This window comes from Pristis pectinata, chromosome 3, assembly GCF_009764475.1.
Source record: "Pristis pectinata isolate sPriPec2 chromosome 3, sPriPec2.1.pri, whole genome shotgun sequence".
Lineage (NCBI taxonomy): Eukaryota > Metazoa > Chordata > Chondrichthyes > Rhinopristiformes > Pristidae > Pristis > Pristis pectinata.
The window spans coordinates 1,062,445-1,085,766 of NC_067407.1; the positions used below are offsets into that span (position 1 = coordinate 1,062,445).

The 23,322-nt window shown below is 50.5% G+C and overlaps 2 protein-coding genes across 2 annotated transcripts in view; one reads left to right on the top strand and one right to left on the bottom strand.

The window, feature by feature from the left end:
- The window catches only part of LOC127568899 (uncharacterized), a 59,527-nt gene extending 51,844 nt beyond the window's left edge, over positions 1-7,683 (bottom strand). The window contains exons 1-2 of the mRNA XM_052013150.1: positions 7,667-7,683; positions 7,219-7,573 (exon numbers count right to left, since the gene is read on the bottom strand). Coding sequence (XP_051869110.1) covers positions 7,219-7,573; positions 7,667-7,683 — 372 coding nt within the window. The remainder of the gene's footprint in view (positions 1-7,218; positions 7,574-7,666) is intronic.
- Positions 7,600-23,322, top strand: part of rnpc3 (RNA-binding region (RNP1, RRM) containing 3) — a 36,838-nt gene continuing 21,115 nt past the window's right edge. Inside the window, exons 1-6 of the mRNA XM_052010878.1 lie at positions 7,600-7,720; positions 9,464-9,632; positions 15,562-15,609; positions 16,628-16,746; positions 19,410-19,499; positions 20,684-20,795. Of these exons, the coding sequence (XP_051866838.1) occupies positions 9,468-9,632; positions 15,562-15,609; positions 16,628-16,746; positions 19,410-19,499; positions 20,684-20,795 (534 nt within the window). The 5' untranslated portion in view covers positions 7,600-7,720; positions 9,464-9,467. The remainder of the gene's footprint in view (positions 7,721-9,463; positions 9,633-15,561; positions 15,610-16,627; positions 16,747-19,409; positions 19,500-20,683; positions 20,796-23,322) is intronic.

Here is a 23,322-nt window from a genome sequence, read left to right on the forward strand (position 1 = left end):
ACCTACGTTAGACTATTGTTTATTGACTACAGCTCTGCCTTCAATACAATAATCCCAAGCAAACTCATCACCAAACTCCGAGACCTGGGACTCAACACCTCCCTCTGCAACTGGATCCTTGACTTCCTGACCAACAGACTGCAATCAGTGAGGATAGGCAGCAATACCTCCGGCACGATTATTCTCAACACTGGTGCCCCACAAGGCTGTGTCCTCAGCCCTCTACTCTACTCCCTATACACTCATGACTGTGTGGCCAGATTCTGCTCTAACTCCATCTACAAGTTTGCAGATGATACCACTGTTGTAGGCTGTATCTCAAACAGCGATGAGTCGGAGTACAGGAAGGAGATAGAGAGCTTAGTGGAATGGTGTCATGACAACAACCTTTCCCCCAGTGTCAACAAAACAAAAGAGCTGGTCATTGACTTCAGGAAAGGGGGCAGTGCACATGCACCTGTCTACATCAATGGTGTTGAGGTCGAGAGCTCACCAGCACCTCTACTTCCTCAGGACGCTAAAGAAATTTGGTTTGTCCCCTTTGACTCTCACCAACTTTTACCAATGCACCATAGAAAGCATCCTATCTGGATGTATCACAGCTTGGTACGGCAACTGCTCTGCCCAGGACTGCAAGAAACTGCAGAGAGTTGTGGACACAGCCCAGCGTGTCACGGACACCAGCCTCCCCTCCACGGACTCTGTCTTTACCTTTCGTTGTCTTGGTGAAGCAGCCAGCATAATCAAAGACCCCACCCACCCGGGACATTCTCTTCTCTCCTCTTCCATCGGGTAGAAGATACAGGAGCCTGAGGGCACGTACCACCAGACTTAAGGACAGCTTCTACCCCACTGTGATAAGACTATTGTACAGTTCCCTTATACAATGAGATGGACTATGACCTCATGATCTACCTTGTTGTGACCTTGCACCTAATTGCACTGCACTTTCTCTGTAGCTGTGACACTTTACTCTGTACTGTTATTGTTTTTACCTGTACTACATCAATGCACTCTGTACTAACCCAATGTAACTGCACTGTGTAATGAATTGACCTGTACGATTGGTTTGTAAGACAAGTTTTTCACTGAACCTCAGTACAAGTGACAATAATAAACCAATCCCAATACCAATACCGAGAGTGCAGAAGAGGCTCACCAGGATGTTGCCTGGAATGGAGGGCTGCAGACAAAAGAAAAGATTAGGTTGGCTGGTTTGTTCTCGCAGGAAGGTGGGAGGCCGATGGATGGCCTTGTAGAGTTTATAAAATCACGAGGGTGGACAGTTAGAGTCTTTTCCCAGGGCAGTGGAGTCTAGAATTAGAGGGCACAGGTTTAAGGTGAGAGGGAAGAACTTTAAAGGAGGTCTGAGAGGTGTTTTCACACAGAGGAACGAGCTGCCAGAGGGGATGGTGGAGGTGGGTCCAATTACATTTCAAAGACATTTGGACAGAAACTTGGATGGGAAAGGATTGCAGGGAATTGAGCCTAATGCAGGCAGATGGGTTGAGCAGAGACAGACATGTCAGTCAGCAATGGACAAGGTGGGCTGTGGGACCTGCTTGTACAGATCCATGACCATGGCTAACATGCTTCCTGCATCTCATCTGTCTATGAGATCCCCTCTCGGTCTTCTAAACCTAATATAACCTAACTGACCCAATCTCTCTTCACACTTCAGCCCTGCCATCCCAGGACGGTGAATGTTTGCTGAACTCCCTCCACAGCAAAGAACATCCTTCCTCGGATAAGGAGAGCGAAGCTGCAGTAGTCATGGTGCAGACTCACTAAGGCCCTGTACAATTATAGCAGAACACCCCACCCCTGTACTCAAATACACTCCTGACGAACATCATTGCACCTCCTAATCACCTAACGTTCGTGTCATCAGCTGGTCGCCAGGTCTTGCTGCATCTCCCAAACTATCCTTGTTCAGGTAATAACGCCTCCAGTTTTTGCCACCAGTGGGTAAGCTCACATTTCCCCTCAATCCCCTGTATCTGCCGTGCATTTACCCACACCCTCAACCTCTCCAATTCACACTGGAGCCCCTCTGCATCCTCCTCACTGCTCACCCTTCCCCCCAGAATTGTGTCATCAACAAACCTGGAGATACGACACTTAATTCCTTCGTCTTTATCGTCAGTGTATATTGTGAATAACTGGGGTCCCAGTGCCCGTCGCTGTGGTACGCTGATGGTCACCGCCTGTCACTCAGTGAAAGGCCTGGTTACTCGTCGTCTTGGTTTCGTGTTGGCCAATCCATGTCAGCAGCTTAATCCCAATTCCATAAGGTTATTTTGCTTGCTAATCTCTGATTCCAACTGCTCTACAATTTCCCATTTTCCCTGGACCTCCTTTTGTAAAGAACGGGATTGCATTAACTGCACTGAAACTCTAATCATCCAACATGCACAGGGATTTGGCAGATTTTCTACACTACTGGATGTTATCTCTATTAATATTCCACCAAACATTTAATGAACTTTTTTTTGACGTTGTAATAAATGTTTCAGTGAATCAGGTAAGTTGAAAGGAAGCACAGAACTGGGAGCAGTGAGTCGAAAGAACCAACCATCACCTCTGAGTCAGGTACCAAGCCACTGGGATTTCCGAATAGTTGGAACATGGATTATTCGGGCTTTACTGGACTCTCCAATCCACTGAAACTGCTCGAGAGTCTAAGGACTGTGGAAAATAACCAGTAATTCATTAATTTTTTTCTAAGGTCACTTCTGGAGGATTGGAGGGTGGCAAATGTTGTCCCCTTATTCAAAAAAGGACAAAACAAGAGAGGTGATTGTGGATTTTAGAAAGGCTCAGGCTGACCACTTACCCCTGTGCATCAATGGCATCACTGTACAGAGAGTCAGCTGTTATAAATTCTTGGAAATACATATAGCAGACGACCTGTCCTGGTCAACTAACATCTCTTCCCTCGCCAAGAAGGCACAGCAGCGTTTCCACTTTTTACGGCGGCTGAAAAGAGCAAACTTGCCCTCCCCCACCCTCACTACATTCTACAGGGGTTCCATTGAGAGTGTCCTGACCAGCTGCATCTCTGCCTGGTTCGGTAACTGTAACATCTCTGGCCGTAAGTCTTTGCAGAGAATTGCGAGTGCAGCGAAAAAGATCATTGGAGTATCTCTTCCCTCCACCTCAGATATTTACAACACACGATGCACACGTAAGGTTTATAGAATCATAGACAACCCTTATCATCCCTCCCACGACCTATTCGTCCCACTGCCGTCTGGCAAGCGGTACCAGAGCATCCGGACCAGAACTACTAGATTGCACAATAGTCTTTCCCCCCAGGCTGTCAGGCTCCTGAACACCCTGGTAGACAAATGCCACGTCAAAAGCTCTGGTTTGCACAACAGCGTATAAGAACTTTGGCTGCTGCTGAACATGTTTATACAATGAGTACAACACATGAGCTTGTATTTCTCTTGTCCAACTTGGTTTTGCACTAACTCTGCACTAAATTTGTATTTTGTATATATTTTTTTGCACGATTTGTACTTGCACTATTTTGTTTTTGATTTTTTGCTTTTGTCTGTGTTTATTGTATGTCTTCTGTTCTATGCATGTCCTCTGTTGTGTGAGTCTGGGGGAAGCGACATTTTATTCCGCCATGTGTTTTTTATAGCATGGATGAATGACAATAAAGTTGAACTTGAATTTGAACTTGGATAATCCAGGGAATTACAGACCAGTGAGCCTTACATCTGTGGTGGGCAAGCTGTTGGAAAGGACTCTTAGAGATAAGATCTATGGGCATTTAGAGAATCATGGTCTGATCAGGGACAGCCAGCATGGCTTTGTGAAGGGCAGATCATGTCTCACAAGCTTGATAGGGTTCTTTGAGGAGGTGACCATGAAGATTGATGAGGGTAGTGCAGTAGATGTGGTCTACATGGATTTTAGTAAGGCGTTTGACAAGGTTCCGCATGGTAGGCTTCTTCAGAAGGTCAGAGGCCAAGGGATCCACGGAGGCTTGGCTGTGTGGATTCAGAATTGGCTTGCCTGTAGAAAGCAGAGGGTTGTGGTGGAGGGAGTGCATTCGGATTGGAGGGCTGTGACAAGTGGTGTTCCACAGGGATCGGTTCTGGGACCTCTACTTTTTGTGATATTTATTAATGACCTGGATGAGGGGGTAGAAGGGTGGGTTGTCAAGTTTGCAGACAACACAAAGGTTGGTGGTGCTGTGGATAGTGTGGAGGGCTGTCGAAGATTGCAGAGGGACATTGATAGGATGCAGAGCTGGGCTGACAAGTGGCAGATGGAGTTCAATCTGGAGAGGTGTGAGGTGGTACACTTTGGAAGGACAAACTCCAAGGCGGAGTACAAAGTTAATGGCAGGATTAGAACATAGAACAATTACAGCACAATTCAGGCCATTTGGCCCACAAAGCTGCGCCGAACATGTCCCTACCGTAGAAATTACTAGGCTTACCCACAGCCCTCTATTTTACTCAGCTCCATGTACCTATCTAACAGTCTTTTGAAAGATCCTATCGTATCAGCCTCCACCACCATTGCAGGCAGCCCATTCCCCGCAATCACCACTCTCTGAGTAAAAAACTTACCCCTGACATCTCCTCTATACCTACTCCCCAGCACCTTAAACCTATGTCCTCTCGTGGCCACCAATTCAGCCCTGGGGAAAAGCCTCTGACTATCTACCCGATCAATGCCTCTCATCATCTTATACACCTCTATCAGGTCCCCCCTCATCCTCCGTCTCTCCAAGGAGAAAAGACCGAGTTCCCTCAACCTGCTTTCATAAGGCATGCTCCGCATTCCAGGCAGCATCCTTATGCACCCTCTCTATGGCTTCCACATCCTTCCTGTAGTGAGGTGACCAGAACTGAGCACAATACTCCAAGATTCTGGGTAGTGTGGAGTCGCCTCACAGGTGGATAGCGTAGTTAAGAAAGCTTATGGGATGTTAGCTTTCATAAGTCGTGGGATCGAGTTTAAGAGCCGCGAAGTGATGTTGCAGCTTTACAAAACTCTGGTTAGACCACACTTGGAGTAATGTGTCCAGTTCTGGTCGCCTCATTATAGGAAGGATGTGAAGGTGTTGGAAAGGGTGCAGAGGAGATTTACCAGGATGCTGCCTGGATTAGAGAGCATGGATTATGAGGAGAGACTAAGGGTGAGAGAAGGAGGATGAAGGGAGACATGATAGAGGTATACAAGATATTGAGAGGAATAGAGTGGACAGCCAGCACCTCTTTCCCAGGGCACCAATGCTCAATACAAGAGGGCATGGCTTTAAAGTAATGGGTGGGAAGTTCAAGGGAGATATCAGAGGAAGGTTTTTTTTACACAGGGAGTGGTTGCGGCATGGAATGCGCTGCCTGGAGCGGTGATGGAGGCAGGTACATTGGTCAAATTCAAGAGATTACTAGATAAGCATATGGAGGAATTTAAAATAGAGGGATCTGTGGGGGGAAGGGGTTAGATAGTTTTTAGGTGAGGTTTGAAGGTCAGCACAACATTGTGGGCCGAAGGGCCAGTATTGTACTGTATTTTCTATGATTCCTTAAGTACTCTGAATACTCAATATTAGTTGAAACTCAAAAAAGAATCTGCAAATTCTGGAAATTAGGAATAAAAATAGAAAGTGTTTGAAATATTCTGATGAGGGGTCAAAGATTCATTAGGCACAGATAGGGCCCCTTCACCCACTGTCCATGCTGACTGTTTGGACCCATGTTGGTCTCAGACCTGAAACACTAGCTCTGTTTCTCTCTCCACAGATGCTGCCTGACCTGCTGAGTGTTTCCAACATTTTATGTTTTTATTCAATAGTAGTTGGTGAGTTCAAAACACAGAGTTAAAAACAGCAGCAACTGTTTTTAGATCATCATTATTGCACTTGGTTACCTAAACACAGAAACTGCTGCAAACACTCAATGGATCAGGCAGCATCTACGGAGGGAGAACCAAGGGCTAGTGTTTCAGACAAGGAAGGGGTGGAGTTTCTGATGTGTGTTCAGGAGAACTTTCTTGATCAGTATGTTTCTGGGCCCAATGAGGAAGACAGCATTGCTAGACTTGGTTCTGGGAAATAAGCCAGGCCAAATGGAGCAACCATCAACAGGGAACGTCTCGGAAGCAGCAGCGTAATATCATAAGGTTTAGAGCAGCTTTGTAACAGGAAATAAGCCACTCCAAGGTAAAACTAGTCCGTCAGAGGAGTGCCAATTTCAATGGGTTGAGAACAGATCTGGCACAACAGGATGACTTGAAAGTGGAGATGTTTCAGCTACAGTTCAGGTATGTTCCCAAGGAGGAGAAGGGAAGTTCGAGCCAAAGCACTCTGGATGACCTGAAGGATGGAATGTAAAATAGAGCAAGATAAAAGGGCAGGCGACAGATGTCAGTTTGTTTCCTCCAGTGAGAACCCTGCTGACTGCAGAAACTTCAGGGGAGGGGTGAAAAGGGAGGAGGTGAGTAAAGACAGGTAGGAAACATTAAAGGAAATGCAAAAACATTCTGTTGGCGCATGAACAGGAAAAGGGTTGTCAAAGGAAAATCAGGGAATTGACTGACGGAGGTGGAGGTGGAGGGTGTGGCTGGGGCACTGACGGAGAACTTTACACCAGTCCTCGACAAGGATGGAGGTGATGCTGGAGTCTGGGTGAGGAGGGTGTAACGGAGATTCTGGGTGGGATAAAGACTGATATAGAATCAGTACTCGGAACTCGCGCTGCACGTGAAATGGATAAATCACCTGGCCAGGATGGGAATGTACCCCGGATCACTGAGGGAAGTAAAGGAGGGAATTCCCGAGGCCCTGCCCACAATCTTCCAAGGCATTCAAAGGTTCAGGAGTGGACTGGAAAATTGCAATTGTTCTCTCCTGCGGTAAAGTGTGTAGAAGTAAACCCTGTAACTGCAGAGCAGTCGGCTAAACCTGGGTCATGGGGAAAGTTTAGAAACAATAAGCAGGGCCTGAATGAGCCGTTACCTGGGCCGACACAGAACAGAACAGCACAGAACCCAGAGCCAGCCATTCAGTGCCGACCACCATGCCAATTTTAACTAATCTCATCTGCCTGCCTATGATCCACATCCCTCCTTTCCCTGCACATTCACGTGTCCGTCTAAATGCCTCTTAAACGCCTCTATCGAACCTGCTTCCACCTCCTCCCCGACTGCCAGTCCAGGCACCCACAAGTCGCCTTCCCACTACCCTCTCACCGTAACCCTCTGCCCTCTGGTATTTGACACGTCAATCCTGGGAGACAGACTCTGACTGTTCCTCTCTCCGCCGCTCATCATTTCACAAACTCCTGTCAGGTCCTCGGTCAGCCTCCAGTGATCCAGTGATCCAGTGGTCCAACCTCCTATCAGGTCCTCGGTCAGCCTCCAGTGATCCAGAGGGAACAGCTCAGCTTCGTCCAAATCCGCCACTTTGGCAGCGATCCGTAACCCGGGCACCGTCCCGGCGACGCTCCCCTGCAGCCGCGCCACGGGTTTTATTTCTGACCCGGAGCCGCGGCCGCCAAACCCCACGGGACGTCCCGCCGGACCAGCGGCTCCCGGCCCCCCGTTGCTGCATCACGTGGGCCGGCGCTGTCACTCACCGCCGGCGGGGGCGGGGCCGGCGGCCGCCGCGCGCTGACTGGCTGACGGTTCGTTGCGTCACTGGAAGTCACGGCGCATGTGCGTAGTGCTGCAGAGCTTCGCGGAACGGCTTCCGGTGAGTGTGAGGGGGCAAAGTGGGGAGAGGAGGCGCCCCCGGTACCTCCCCCCTCCCCCCCTCCCCCACCCCCCCCCTCCCCCCCCCCTCCCCCCCCCCCCCCTCCCCCCTCCCCCTCCCCCACCCCCCTCCCCCCCCTCCCCCACCCCCTCCCCACCCCCTCCCTCCCCTCCCCCACCCCCCTCCCCCCCCTCCCCCCCCTCCCCCCTCCCCCCCCTCCCCCCCCCCCCCTCCCCCACCCCCCCCCTCCCCCCCCTCCCCCACCCCCCCCCCCCCCCCCCCCCCCCCCCCCCCCCCCCCCCTCCCCCCCCCCCCCCCCCCCCCCCCCCCCCCCCTCCCCCCCCCCCCCCCCTCCCCCCCCCCCCCCCCCCCCCCCCACCCCCTCCCCCCCCCCCCCCCCCCCCCCCCCCCCCCCCCCCCCCCCCCCCCCCCCCCCCCCCCCCCCCCCCCCCCCCCCCCCCCCCCCCCCCCTCCCCCCCCCCCCCCCCCCACCCCCCCCCCCCCCCCTCCCCCCTCCCCCCCCCTCCCCCCCCCCCCCCCCCCCCCCCTCCCCCCCCCCCCCCCCCCCCCCCCCCACCCCCCCCCCCCCCCCCTCCCCCCCCCCCCCCCCCCCCCCCACCCCCCCCCCCCCCCCCCCCCCCACCCCCCCCCCTCCCCCCCCCCCCCCCCCACCCCCCCCCCCCCCCCCACCCCCCCCCCCCCCCCCCCCACCCCCCCCCCCCCCCCCCACCCCCCCCCCTCCCCCCCCACCCCCTCCCCCCACCCCCTCCCTCCTCCCCCCCCACCCCCACCCCCTCCCCCCCCCTCCCCCCCCTCCCCCCCACCCCCTCCCTCCCTCCTCCCCCCCCTCCCCCCACCCCCTCCCTCCCCCCTCCCCCCTCCCCCACCCCCCCTCCCTCCCCCCTCCCCCCATCCCCCCCACCCCCACCTCCCCCCCATCCCCCTCCACCCCCCACCCCCATCCCCATCCCACCCCCCCCACTCCCATCCCCCCACCCCGGTACCCCACCCCCCCACTCCCATCCCCCCACCCCCGGTACCCCACCCCCCACTCCCATCCCCCCACCCTGGTACCCCATCCCCCCCCACCCCGGTACCCCACTCCCATCCCCCCACCCCGGTACCCACCCGCCCACTCCCATCCCCCCACCTCCCCCACTCCCATCCCCCCACCTCGGTACCCGCCCCATCCCATCCCCCCACCTCGGTACCCGCCCCATCCCATCCCCCCCGGTACCTCCCCCACCCCGGTACCCCCCCCATCCCCCCCCACCCTGGTACCCCTCCACCCCATCCTCCCCATCCCCTCTCCCGGAACCCCCCCATCACCCCCACTGCACCCTGGTACCCCCGCCATCCCCCCCACCCCGGTACCTGCCCCATCCCATCCCCCCCGGTACCACCCCCATCCCCCCCACCCTGGTACCCCCCCACACCCACCACCCCATCCCCCCGCACCCCCTATCCCCCAACCCCTTCCCCCATCCCCCCGCAACCCCCATCCCATCCCGCAGCCCTATCCCGCACCTCTAATCCCCCTGCACCCACCAACCCCCCAACACCTTCCATCCCCCTCCCTCTGCCCCCTCACCCTCTTTCCCCTTTCTCCCCCTCCTCTAACCCTGCTCCCTCCTTCCCCCACCCCTGCTGCCCCCACCCTACCTCCACACCACTCCCCCCCCACCCCCCAGTCCTGTTCCACACAGTGCCCAGACTCTAACCTCCAGTGTGTTGGTCACCCAGTACAATGGCTGCTCCAGGCTCTGCAGAGAACCCTTCCCCTCTCAGCAAAAGCAGTCAGACCATTCTGGTGAGGCACCTGCCATCCGAGTTAACCTGCAGTGAGAAGGTGGACCTGCTGAAGTATTTTGGAGCACAATCCGTGCGAGTCTTGTCGGACAAAGGAAGGCTGGTAAGGCGTTAACGAATGGCATTGACACTGTGATACTCCGGTCACGTTCATGATATGTTGTTGAAGCTTTGGGAGACTGGTCAGGGTTCTGTTGGTTTGATACCTTGAGGCTGGACAAATAGCCCAGTGTTTGTCATTAGCACCTGCCCTGTTGAACGCGACTGACTTCAGGATGAGATGTTGAACTGAGGAACAGCCTGCTCCCAGGGGATTGATTCAGTGGCAATGTTTCCTCTCCTTATCCTGGAGCCAACATCCATCCCTCAGAGTCATTGTTACCTTCGCAGTGTGTTTGGTGAACACACTGACAGGGAACAGGAACCATCACTCTATCATTTAATAAGGTCACAGCTGATCTGATTGCTACCTCAGCTTCACATTCCCAGCTACTCATGATAACCTTTCACTTCTAGAATCTGAGAGTCACACAGCACAGAAACAGGCCCTTCAGCCTATCATGTCTATGCTGACCATCCATCTACACCAGTCTCATTTACCAGCACTTGATCTACAGCATTCTATCCTTTGCTGATCCAAATTCTGTATAGAAACTAGAAGATAATCCAGGAAATTATAGGCTGGTGAACCTTGCACCAGTGGTTGGGAAATTATTGGAGAAGATTCTTGGGGATAGGATTTACTCGCATTTGGGATAGTCAGCATGGCTTTGTGCAGGAGAAGTCCTGTTTTGAGTTTTTTAAGCAGGTGATGAAGCTGATTGATGAGGATAGGGCAATAGATATTGTCTACATGGACTTTAGTGAAGCCTTTAACAAGGTCCCTTATGATAGGGTGGTTCAGAAGATTGTCATATCGGATCCACGGTGATTTGATAAATTGGGCATAGAATTGGTTTGATCATACAAGCTAGTGGTGGAGGGGTGTTTTTCAGCTGGAGGTCTGTGACCAGTAGTGTTCTACAAGGATCAGTGGTGGGACCTCTGTTGTTTGTATCGGTATTGGTTTATTATTGTCACTTGTACCGAGGTACAGTGAAAAACTTGTCTTACAAACCGATCGTACAGGTCAATTCATTACACAGTGCAGTTACATTGAGTCAGTACAGAGTGCATTGAGGTAGTACAGGTAAAAACAATAACAGTACAGAGTAAAGTGTCACAGCTACAGAGAAAGTGCAGTGCAATAAGGTGCAAGGTCACAACATGGTAGATTGTGAGGTCAGAGTCCATCTCATTGTATAAGGGAACCGTTCAATAGTCTTATCACCGTGGGGTAGAAACTGTCCTTGAGCCTGGTGGTACGTGCCCTCAGGCTCCTGTATCTTCTACCTGATGGAAGAGGAGAGAAGAGAGAATGTCCCAGGTGGGTGGGGTCTTTGATTATGCTGGCTGCTTCACCAAGACAATGAAAGGTAAAAACAGAGTCCAAGGAGGGGAGGCTGGTGTCCGTGATGCGCTGGGCTGTGTCCACAACTCTCTGCAGCTTCTTGCAGTCTTGGGCAGAGCAGTTGCCGTACCAAGCTGTGATACATCCAGATAGGATGCTTTCTATGGTGCATTGGTAAAAGTTGGTGAGAGTCAAAGGGGACAAACCAAATTTCTTTAGCCTCCTGAGGAAGTAGAGGCACTGGTGAGCTTTCTTGGCCATGGCATCTATGTGATTTGACCAAGACAGGCTGTTGGTGATGTTCACTCCAAGGAACTTGAAGCTGTCAACCCTCTCGACCTCAGCACCATTGATGTAGACAGGTGAATGTACACCGCCCCCTTTCCTAAAGTCAATGACCAGCTCTTTAGTTTTGTTGACATTGTGGGGAAGGTTGTTGTCATGACACCATGTCACTAAGCTCTCTATCTCCTTCCTGTACTCCGACTCATCGCTGTTTGAGATACGGCCTACAACAGTGGTATCATCTGCAAACTTGTAGATGGAGTTAGAGCAGAATCTGGCCACACAGTCATGAGTGTATAGGGAGTAGAGTAGAGGGCTGAGGATGCAGCCTTGTGGGGCACCAGTGTTGAGGATAATCGTGCTGGAGGTATTGCTGCCTATCCTCACTGATATGCAGTCTGTTTGTTAGAAAGTCAAGGATCCAGTTACAGAGGGAGGTGTTGAGTCCTAGGTCTCAGAGTTTGGTGACAAGCTTGCTTGGGATTATTGTATTGAAGGCAGAGCTGTAGTCAATAAACAGTAGTCTAACGTAGGTGTCTTTACTGTCCAGATGCTCCAGAGCTGAGTGTAGGGCCAGGGAGATGGCATCTGCTGTAGACCTGTTTTGGCAATAGGTGAATTGCAGTGGGTCGAGGTTGTCTGGGAGGCTGGAGCTGATGTGTGCCATGACCAGCCTCTCAAAGCACTTCATGATGTTGGATGTCAGAGCCACTGGTCGGTAGTCACTGAGGCATGTTACCTTGCTTTTCTTTGGTACCGGGATGATAGTGGTCTTCTTAAAACAGGAGGGAACCTGAGATTGAAGCAGGGAGAGGTTGTGATGTATATTAATGATTTGGATGAAACTGTAGGTGGTCTGATTCGTAAGTTTGCAGACGATAGGAAAATCGGTGGAGCTGTGGACAGTGAGGAAGGTCATCAAAGGATCCAGCGGGATATGGATCAGCTGGAAATGTGGGCAGACAAGTGGCAGTTTAATCCAGAGTGTGTAGTGTTGAGTTTTGGGAGGTCAAACGCAAGAGGAAAATGTTCAGTAAATGGCAGGACCCTCAGGAGCACCCATGTACAGAGGGGTGTTGGGGTGCAAATCCATTGCTCCCCAAAAGTGGCAACACAACTGGATCAGGTGTAAAGAAGGTGAAGGCAAGTATGCCATACATCGGTTAAAAGTTGGGAAAGATGTTGCAGCTATATAAAACTTTGGTCAAGTTCAAGTTTATTGTTATGGGTCTACATTACACAGGGTAGCCGTGCCGTGAAGATTAGCCTTTTGCAGCAGCAGCACCGTACATGATAAACATAGGCTAACATGAACTTAAATTAAGATAAATTATACATAACTTACTTGATAAAATAAACATAACGACACTAGGGCAGGTTAGAGAGAAAAGGAAATACAGTCCGGAGTAGTGTTAGAGTTTTTCAGGTTAAGCCACCTTTGGAGTATTGTATTCAGTTCTGGTCGCCCCATAACAGGAAGGATGTGGAGGCTTTAGAGAGGGTGCAGAAGAGGTTCACGAGGATGCTGTCTGGATCGGAGAGTATTAGGTTAGACAAAGTTGGGTTGTTTTCTCTGACCTGATAGAGGTTTATAAATTAGAGGCGTGGATGGTCAGAATCACATTTTCCCAGGGTGGAAATGTCAAGTACTAGAGAGCATAGATTTAAGATGACAGAGGGAAAGTTTAAGGGAGATGTGTGAGGCAAGCTTCTTTACACAGAGGGTGGTGGGTGCCTGGAATAGGCTGCCAGGGGAGGCGGTGAAAGCAGATACAATAGCAATGTTTGAGGTATTTAGACAGACACATGAACAGGCTGGGGATGGAGGGATATGGACCACGTGTGGGTAAATGGGATTAGGTTGGATTGGCATTGTGTTCGGCACAGGTACAGTGGGCCGAAGGGCCTGTTCCTGTGCTGTGCTGTTCTACTCGTTGTGAGAGTCTCTGCCTCTACTGCTCTCCCTCTCCCCTCTGCCTCCAGGCAGTGTGTTCCAGTTGCTTCTAAATAATCCATCTCGGATAGATTATTCCAAACTGCTTCTACCAGCCTTTGAAATTCTCCTCCTTAAAGATGCACAATCATCTGCAAGAAAAGAATCGCCTTATTTCTGTCTTAAAAGGGCTATCCTTTATTTAAAAATGTCGACCCTCTAGTTCCAGATTCTTCCATAAGAGGAAACAGCCTCTCCAAATCCACCCTGTCTAGACCCCTGGGGATCTGTACTTCAGTCAAGTCCCCCTCACTCTTCTAAACTCCAAAGGATGCAAACCTCATCTGCCCAACCTGTCCCCGTAAGATGATCGTCCATTCCAGGTAATAGTCTAGTGAACCTTTCCTGAAAGTTTCCAGCACAGTTCCTCCTTAAATAAGCAAAGCAATTCTCTGCACAGTACTGCAGGTGTGGTTTCACCAGTGCCCGATATAACTCAAGCATTACCTCCCTACTCTTGTATTCCATTCCCTTCATAATAAATGACAACATTCTGTTTGCTTTGCTAACTTGCCGTACCTGCACACTCACCTTTAGTGAATCATGCACTGGGGCACTCAGGTCTCGGAGCTCTGCACTCACATGATGGACGGTTTCGCATCTTTACACATTATATTTGATTTGCCAGATCTTTATCCCATTGTAGCTTCTTTACGCCACCTTCACAACTTACTTCCCTACCTTTTTTTGTGACAACAGCAAATTTAGCCACCATATCTTTGGATCTTTCATTCAAATCATTTATATAAATTGTGAAAGAACCATAGAACATTACAGCACAATACAGGCCCTTCGGCCCACCATGTTATGCCGACCTTTAAACCATGCCTAAGGCTATCTAACCCCTTCCTCCCACATATCCCTCTATTTTAAATTCCTCCATATGCTTATCTAACAATCTCTTGAACTTGACCAACGTATCAGCCTCCACCACCACCCCAGGCAGCGCATTCCATGCCCCAACCACTCTCTGGGTGAAAAACCTCCCTCTGATATCTCCCTTGAACTTCCCACCCATTACCTTAAAGCCATGTTCTCTTGTTTTGAGCATTGGTGCCCTGGGAAAGAGGTGCTGGCTGTCCACTCCATCTATTCCTCTTAATATTTTGTATACCTCTATCATGTCTCCTCTCATCCTCCTTCTCTCCAATGAGTAAAGCCCGAACTCCCTTAGTCTCTCCTCATAATCCATACTCTCCAATCCAGGCAGCATCCTGGTAAATCTCCTCTGCACCCTCTCCAATGCTTCTGCATCCTTCCTATAATGAGGCAACCAGAACTGGACACAGTACTCCAAGTGTGGTCTAACCAGAGTTTTGTAAAGCGCATCATTACTTCGCAGCTCTTAAACTCGATCCCACGACTTATGAAAGCTAACATCCCATAAACTTTCTTAACTACCCTATCCACCTGTGTGGCAACTTTCAGTGATCTGTGGATATGAACCCCCCGAATCCTGCCATTAACTTTGTACTCCACCTTGGAGTTTGTCCTTCCAAAGTGTACCACCTCACACTTCTCCGGATTGAACTCCATCTGCCACATCTCAAAGGTTGAGGCCCCAGCACCGAACCAGTGCCACACCACTCATTACATCCTGTGCTTTTTTTTTGTTAGTCAGCCAATCTTTAGATCAAGTTAACATATTACCTCCTACACCATGAGCTTTTATTTTTTGCAATGACCTTTGATGCAGCATCTTGTCAGATGTCTCCTGGAAATGTACATCTGGTACATCCACAGCATATGTTACTCTTTCAAAGAGCTCCAATAAATTGGGCAAACATGATTTCCCTTTTACAAAGCTATGCTGAATTCGCCTGATTACCTGAGATATTTATAAGTACCCTGCGATAATGTATTCATCAACAGCACCACCCACAATGGCAAAAGATGAATAGACAATTAATTTTGGGTGACCCAGTGACACAACTTGTAGAGCTGCCGTCTTGGAGCTCCAGCAGTGTGGGTTTGATCCCAACCTCCGGCGCTGTCTGTGTGGGGTCTGCTCGTTCTCCCTGTGACTGCGTGGGTTTCCCCCGGGTGCTCCGGTTTCCTCCCACATCCCAAAGATATGCAGGTTGGTGGGTTAATTAGCTGCTGTAAATTGTCCCCAGTGTGTGGGTGAGGGGTGGAGTTTTGGGGGGTGGGGGAGAATGGGAGTTGATTGAACCCAGGTCTGTGGGGCTGTGAGGCAGTAGCTGTGCCAATATGCCGTGTGCTAAAGTTCGGAAGGAATGAACAATATTCTTGATTAAATCGGTCACTTTTTCAAGCACTTGTACAACTTTTTTTCTTTTGCAGAAACATACAGCTTTTGCAACTTTCTCATCTACTCACGCAGCAGCCAAGGTTGGTTCTCTGTTAAGCAGTACATAATACCCAGATCAAACTGATTAGATTTAAGGAGTGATGGGATTCTACAGCACAGAAACAGGCCCTTTGGCCCAACTTATCCACGTCGACCAAGATGTCTTCCTGAGTTACTTCCATTTGCCTGTGTTTGGCCTGTATCCCTCTAAACCTTTGCTATCTGTGTACCTTTCCAAATGTCTTTTAAATATTGTGACTGGACCCACCCCTACGACTTCCTCTGGCAGCTCTTTCCATATACCCACCACCTTCTGTGTGGAAAAACCTGCTCCTTCGATCCCCTTTAAATCTTTCCCCTCTTGCCTTAAACCTATGCCCTCTAGTTCTAGACTCCCCTGCCCTGGGAAGAAGACCATGCATTGGGGCTACCAATACCCCTCTATAAGGTCAGCCCTCAGACCCCTGCATTCCAGTGAGAATAAACCCAGCCTATCCAAAGTGGATACACGTAATTACAACGTGTATGTCTTCAGAGTAAATATGGATGCAAAAAATCCATTTCAGATCTCCCCCATCTCTTTCAGCTCTATCCAGAGATGACCACACTGATCTTCAAGAGGACCAATTTTGTCCCTTGCTACCCTTTTGCTTTTAATATACCTATAGAAACCCTTGGGATTCTCCTTCACCCTGTCTGCCAGAACAATCTCATGTCCTCTTTTTGCCCTCCTGATTTCTCTCTTAAGTGTTCTCTTGCATTTCTTACACTCCTCAAGCGCCTCATTTGATCCTAACTTTCCTGAACACATTTGACAAACTTGATCCCATCCAATCACCTTACAGTATGGGAGTCCCATTCAATATGTTGAAAGTTAAAATCACCTACTATCACAACCTTATTTTTCTTGCAACTGTTTGCTGTCTATCTACAAATTTGTTCCCCTAAATCCCGCTAACTATTGGGAGGTCTTTAATATAGTCCCGTTAACGTGATCATCCCTCAGTTCCACACGTATGTACCAAAGCTCGTGTTCTTTCCTGTGATGTTTGCTTGCAGGCCCTGTCCAGGCTGCACCAGCTGCGATGTCTGGGCCACACCTTGGTGGTGGAGTTTGCAAAGGAGCAAGAGCACATTGGAGCATTGGATGAGGAGCTGCTGTCTGACAGAGGCAAGCCGTACGTCACTTCTCTGTCTACTGCCTCGATGTGGAGGCTGGGGCTTTGCTGTGGGACTCTCAGATCTGGACTGGAGTCCAGCTGGGGTAATGAGGCTGAAGGCTGACTGTATATGTGTCAGCCTTGGCTTGACAGGCTGCTCACTGGCCCCTCGCATGGGTTGTATTCGAGCTCCTCTCCAGACCTTCGTTCCCATACCCAAGGCTAACCTCCCGATACACGACTGAGGGGAGTGACCGACTGTCGGTGGTGGGGGGGCATTACTGAGGGATGCTGCACTGTCGGAGGCACCGAGCTCAGGTTGTGCTGTTGGAGGAGGTCCTGATTGGTACACTGTGCCCATTCTCCTGCATCAGACATGAATTGACAGTGTTGCTGTCAAGTCACAGGACGACAGTAAAGAGTCATTAGTGAAAGAGCTTTTATACATGGCAAAGAGACTCCAGAAGGCACATGGGATCCATGGAGTCTTGGTGGATTGAATTCACAGGTGGTTTGGCCATAGAAGACAGAGGGTCAAAGTCAAGTTTATTGTCAGATGCACAAGTCCATGTGTGCACAGGTGCAATAAAAAACTTACTTGCAGCAGCGTCACAGGCACAGAGCATCAGATAAGCAGCATTCACAAGAGAAAACATAAACACAATTTTTACAAGAAAGACACAATTAGAACAAAAAGAAACAGTCTATTTTAGTGCAAAGTGATCAAAATAGTCATAGTGGTGCTAAACTAGTGGTTAGGGCTGTGCCGGTTGGTTCAAGACCGAATGGTTGAAGGGAAGTTGCTGTTCCTGAACCTGGTGGTGTGGGACTTCAGGCTTCTGTACCTCCTGCCCAATGGGAGCTGCGAGATGATGGCATGGCCCGGATGGTGGGGATCTTTGATGATGGATGTTGCCGCCTTGAGGCAGCGCCTCCTGTGATGTGTTGGGCAGTCCACTACTCTCTGCAGCTTATAAGACCACAAGAAATGGGAACAGGAGGAGACCACTCTGCCCCTCGCGCCTGCTCCAGCATTCACTGAGATTATGGCCGCTCCAATTTCCTCGTCCACTTTAGTGATCTCAGCTCATCAATTCCCTGACTGATTTAACGTCTCCCTCTCGCAAATGTGAATAGCTGCAAGGATTCAGTCTCAACTACTATCTGGGGCCGGAGTCCCTGAAACCAGCAACACTGGAAGACAAGGAATTCTCCCTGATCTCGGCCTGAGATGGGCGCTCCTGACCCTCAGACCCAGCCCTCTGGTCCTCGACTTTCCCGTGAGGGGAACGATCCTCTCACCATTTACCCTGTTGATCTCACCAACAGCCAGTGAGTACAGACCCAAGCTGTTCAACCTTCCTTCACAAGGCCATCCTGCCCACAGCCTGGGCTGAGCGTGTCCAGTACCTGATCACCAACCGTGCAGAAGCTGCCCCGTTGATCCATCCCTTCTGCCCACACACCTGCCAGTGGTTCACTTTAAACGTTCTTGCTCTCGATTTCATAGAACAGTACAGCACAGGAACAGGCCCTTCGGCCCACCATGTCTGTGCTGAACGTGATGCCAATCTAACTGATCCCATCTTCCTGCACGTGGTCCGTATCCCTCCATTCTCTGCCTGTTCACATGTCTCCAAAAGCCACTTAGACGTTGTTATCCTTTAATGCTTCTACCATTTCCCCGGCAGCACGGTCCAAGCACCCACCGCTCTCTGTGTAAACAAAAAACGCCCTGCATGTCTTCTTTACACTTCACCCCTTTCACTTACCCCCCCATGGCATCCAATATTTGACATTTCCACCTTGGGGAAAACCCTCTGACCATCTCCCTTATCTATGCCTCTTGTAATTTTATAAACCTCTATCAGGTCTCCCCTCAGACTCCGACGCCCCAGAGAGAACAACCCAAGTCTGTCCAACCTCTCCTTGCAGCTAATCCTCTCCAATCCAGGCAGCATCCTGGTGAACCTCCTGCACCTTCTCCAAAGCCTCCACACCCTTCCAGTAATGGGGCGACTAGAACGGCACACAACACCCCAAGTGTGGTCCAACTTCAATCCTTCCATGTTCTCACTTCCTCTTCTAGACACCTCCAAGCCTATGCTCCCCTGCATCGGTGTTTCACTGTGCCGTGGTGCCATCAGCTGCCCGGGCCCTGGCTCTGGAACCACCTTACCTCTCCTCCCATAAGTAAAACTCTCAGCCTCTCCCTCCCTCCTTTAAGATGCTCATTAAAACTCTTCCAATATTTCCTTGTGATTCATTGTAAAATAGTTTCATGGAGTTATACAGCAAGGAACAGGCCCATCGAGTCCGTGCCGACCATCACCAACCCTACACTGATCCCATTTCATTCTCCCCACATTCCCATCAACTCCCCCCAGATTCTACCCCTCACCCACACACTGGGGGCAATTTACAGCGGCCAATTAACCCATCGACCCGCACGTCTCTGGGATGTGGGAGGAAACCGGAGCGCCCAGGGGAAACCCCCGCGGTCACAGGGAGAGCGTGCAAACTCCACACAGATAGCGTCGGAGGTCGGGATCGAACCCAGGCCTCTGAAGCCGTAAGGCAGCAGCTCTGCCAATTGTGCCACTGTGCACCTGTTCAGTTGGTTTGAAGAGATTTGCAGGTGTTCTTCTCCTACCGCCTTTGTAATCTGTTTTTATTTGCAGCACGGATAAAACTTCAAGCGACAAAGGTGAGAAGGAGGTTCTGAAGCCAAAGGTACCAGTTATAGAAAACGGGATAGCTCCAAGTCTTGGGTGAGTAACTGCTGAAACTGCAGCGCTCCGTGAAACGCCAGCGCATCAAGACCCTGAACTCCCTGCTGGGAGCTGCTCCACGTCAGCTGGAACTCGGTGGGAGTTGGTTCTCACTCTGGCTGAGGTCCAAGTCCCATCAGGTACATCAGCACATAATCCAGGCTGACACCCCCAGTGAAGTGTCATTGAGGGAGGGATCCTCAGGCGCGCTGCCGAGGGAGGGGCCCTCAGGCGGAGGTGTGGCAGTGAGAGATGGAATGGTGCTTTGGACAGCACCGAGGGAGGGGTGCAGTAGCTGGGGAGCGGGCACTCAGAGGCAGTACTCTGGGATTTCTGCACAGTTAGAGCTACAGTTGTTAAATCATGGCTTTGACTACTCCCTTGAGTGGCAGTAAAATGTTCCAAACCTCCTGTTGTGAAGCAGTGATTAGCTGAAACTTTTCCAAAACTTGCCCAGACTGAACCAGAACAGGAGGCGGAATGGGTGACGGCAGGCTGTCTGACTGGGACACACTGTGTGCTGCCGACACACCAGCAACTTTTGTCAGAGTATTTAGTGGCTACTATCATCTTCTCAGTACTGATGCCCAATTAGCCACTGCTTAATTGTGTTCAAACCAAATCGTTTCAGTGTGGGAATGTACCCAACATGTGATCTACATTTATCACATGAAAAAATCTTAATTTTCCCATGAAGTTCCATGCCCAGGTTAAAAATTGATGTAAACTTCAATTACCTAGCTCCCAAGCCTGGAGTGTCTCCAAACCACTCCATTTCTTTAGCCCAGCTTTTAGTCGCCTGGTTTAGTATTGCCATATGTGCTCAATGTTAAGTATTGCCTGATAATGCTTTAAAGCCTTGGGATGTTAAAGGCACTCTGCAAATGTAAGTTGTTGACATATCCCTGCACAACTTGTGGTTAATGGGAGCCATAATGATGGAATGACACATTACACAGGGAATTCCCTTTGTTGTTGTGAGCAGAGGGGTTAAAATGGGAACAGTTACAGATGTGGGCGTGGGTTTCCCATCGCTTCCTTCACCATTGCTCTTTGGCCAATTGTCTTGTTCTCCTGACTGGTTTTAACATCCGAGTCTGGTTGTTGGTAGGCCTGTCCGTCCTGAGCAGTGTGATACTGGGTGTGTCTTGGTCTGACAGAGTTTGTACCATTCCACATTCCAGACTGACCTATCCTACAAACCCGTGTCTGAAGTACTTGTATCCACCGCCGACCAGCGTCATTCTCGCCAACATTGCTAACGCCATGGCAAGTGTACCCAAGTTCTACGTACAGGTGAATAACTTGATTTTTTTCAAACACTCTTCCAGCACTTCACTGCAACAGTGTCTCGGCAGTTTGATGAATAGTTTGAGGGCCACACTTGAAATGGCTGCCCTTTGCTGCAGCTCCTTGCACGTTGAATTTGCAGCATTCACACAGACAATTCATCCCAACAGGAGTGTGCTGTTGTTTCTCTTCCCCACAACATCTTACCCTCACCTCCCCCGCCCCCCCCCCAACTCTCTCTACCACTAAATGGGATTAGCTGAGATAGGCATCTTGGTCAGCATGGATGAGTTGGGCCGAAGGGCCTGCTTCCATGCTTTATAACTTCAGGACACCACATCTTTGTATTCTGTTCTGGCTCGTGTGCTCGTGCAGCCCCTCTTTAAATGGATTCATCCCCGGCCGCCATGCTTGTGATCCCAATCCCGATCCCTGCTCTCTCACCCTTTCTCCACATTTCCTGAACGAGCTCCACACTTGGGTCACTGCCAGTACCCTTCAGGGGGAAAGCGGCAGCATGTTCAGCCTTTCATGATGTCACCGAGATATAGAGCAGTACAGTGCAGGAACAGGCCCTTCAGCCCAACTCATCCATGCTGACCACGATGCCCATTTATCCACATCTGCCCGCACAAGGCCCATATCCCTCTACACTGTTTCCATCCAAGTATGTGTCCAAATACTTTTTAAGTGTTGTAATTGTATCTGCCTCTACCGCCTCCTCTGGTAGCTCATTCCAGATGTTCACCACCTTCTGTGTGGAAAATTCACCCTTCAGATCGCCTTTAAATTTCTCACCTTAAACCTGTGCCCTCGAGTTCTAGTCTCCCCGGCTCTTGGGAAAAGATTTTGACTCTCTATCCTATCTGTGCTGCTCATAATTTTATAAACCTCTATAAGGTCATTCTGAGAGGGAATCCATTTTACACAGAGTGGTGGGTGCCTGGAACGTGCTGTCAGGGGTGGGGTGGAGGCAGGTACGATAGAGATGTTTAAGAGATTCTTAGATAGGCCCATGGATGTGCAGGAAATGGAGGGAGACAGACATTGTGTAGGCAGAAGGGATTCGTTTAGTGAGGTGTTTAATTAGTTCGACACAACATTGTGAGCTGAAGGGCCTGTTCCTGTGCTGTACTGTTCTGTGTACATCCTTCAGCCGCCTATATTCAGTGAGAGAAAACCCAGCCTATCCATCTCTCCTTAGAAGGAAAGCCCTCCATTCCAGGCAGCGTCCCGGTGAATCTCTTCTGCACTCTCTCCCTTGCTACCACATCCTTACTGTAGTGTGGTGGCCAGAACTGTACCCAGTACTCGAACCAATGTCCCCTACGGCTGCGGCATGATGTCCCAGCTCTTACAGTCAGGGCCTCAGCCGATGAAGGCGAGCATGCTCAATGCCTTCTTCACCACCCTATCCACCTGTGTCACCACTGGGAGCTATGGACTTGCACCGCAAGGTCCCTCTGTACATCAGTGTTCCTGAGGTCACTGCCATTTACTGTAAGCATCCTGTTAGTAATGTGTGTAATCTGGTTTTCTTCTTGCTAAGTCATCCTCTCCACATTTCCATATCATAAGAACACAGGAGCAGGAGGAGGCCACTCGGCCCCTCAGTCCTCTCCCACCATTCAATGTGACCACGGCTGATCTGCTCCAGGCCTCATCTCCTCTTCTGTGCCAGTTCCCCATCGCCCTCAGTTCCCTGATCTTTCAAACAATTATCTCCCTCCTCTTCAAGTCCCCCAGTGATCCAGTCTCCACACCCTCTGGGGCAGAGAATCCCACAGTGAGAAGAAGTCTCACACCCTCTGGGGCAGAGAATCCCACACCTCCCTCTGTGAGAAGAAGTCCCTACACACCTCAGCTTTAAATGTCCGCCCCCTAATCCTGTAACTATGTCCCCTTGTTCCAGACTCTCCCACTGGTGGAAACACCTCCATATCTCCCGTCACCCCCTCAGGATGTTTCAATAAGATCTCCCCTCGTTCTTCAACCACATCTGCTCCCCATTTCCCAGGACTGGAAAACTACTTATGAGGAAAGATCTGATGAGCTGGGGTTGTTTCCCTTGGAACAGAGAAGGCAGAGGGAGATCTAAATGAGGGACCGAGATAGAGTTGACAGTAAGGACCTATCCCCCTTGACCATGGGATTAAGAACCAGGAGGCCGAGATTTAAAGCAGTTGGTGGAAAGATCAGTGGGAGATAAGGAGACATAACTCTCACCCTGGGGGTGTGGAACTCACTGCCTGACCGGGTGGGAGAGGCAGCAGCCCTCAGCACATTCACACAGTGCTTGCAGGGGACTGGCAGAGCCGTGAGTTGTGGGACCACAGACCCAGTGCCGGAGGGTGGTTGTGTGAAAGATAGCTGGGAACACAAGGGTTAATGACTGGCAGTGTAAGAGTTAATAGTATGCTTTTTAGTAATGTTCTCACTATGAAAGGATTCTCAAGGTAAGGAATGATCTCACTACTGTGTGATTTAGTTATGTCTGGTTTTAATGGCAGGTGCAAGTGGGAAGAAGTTTTTT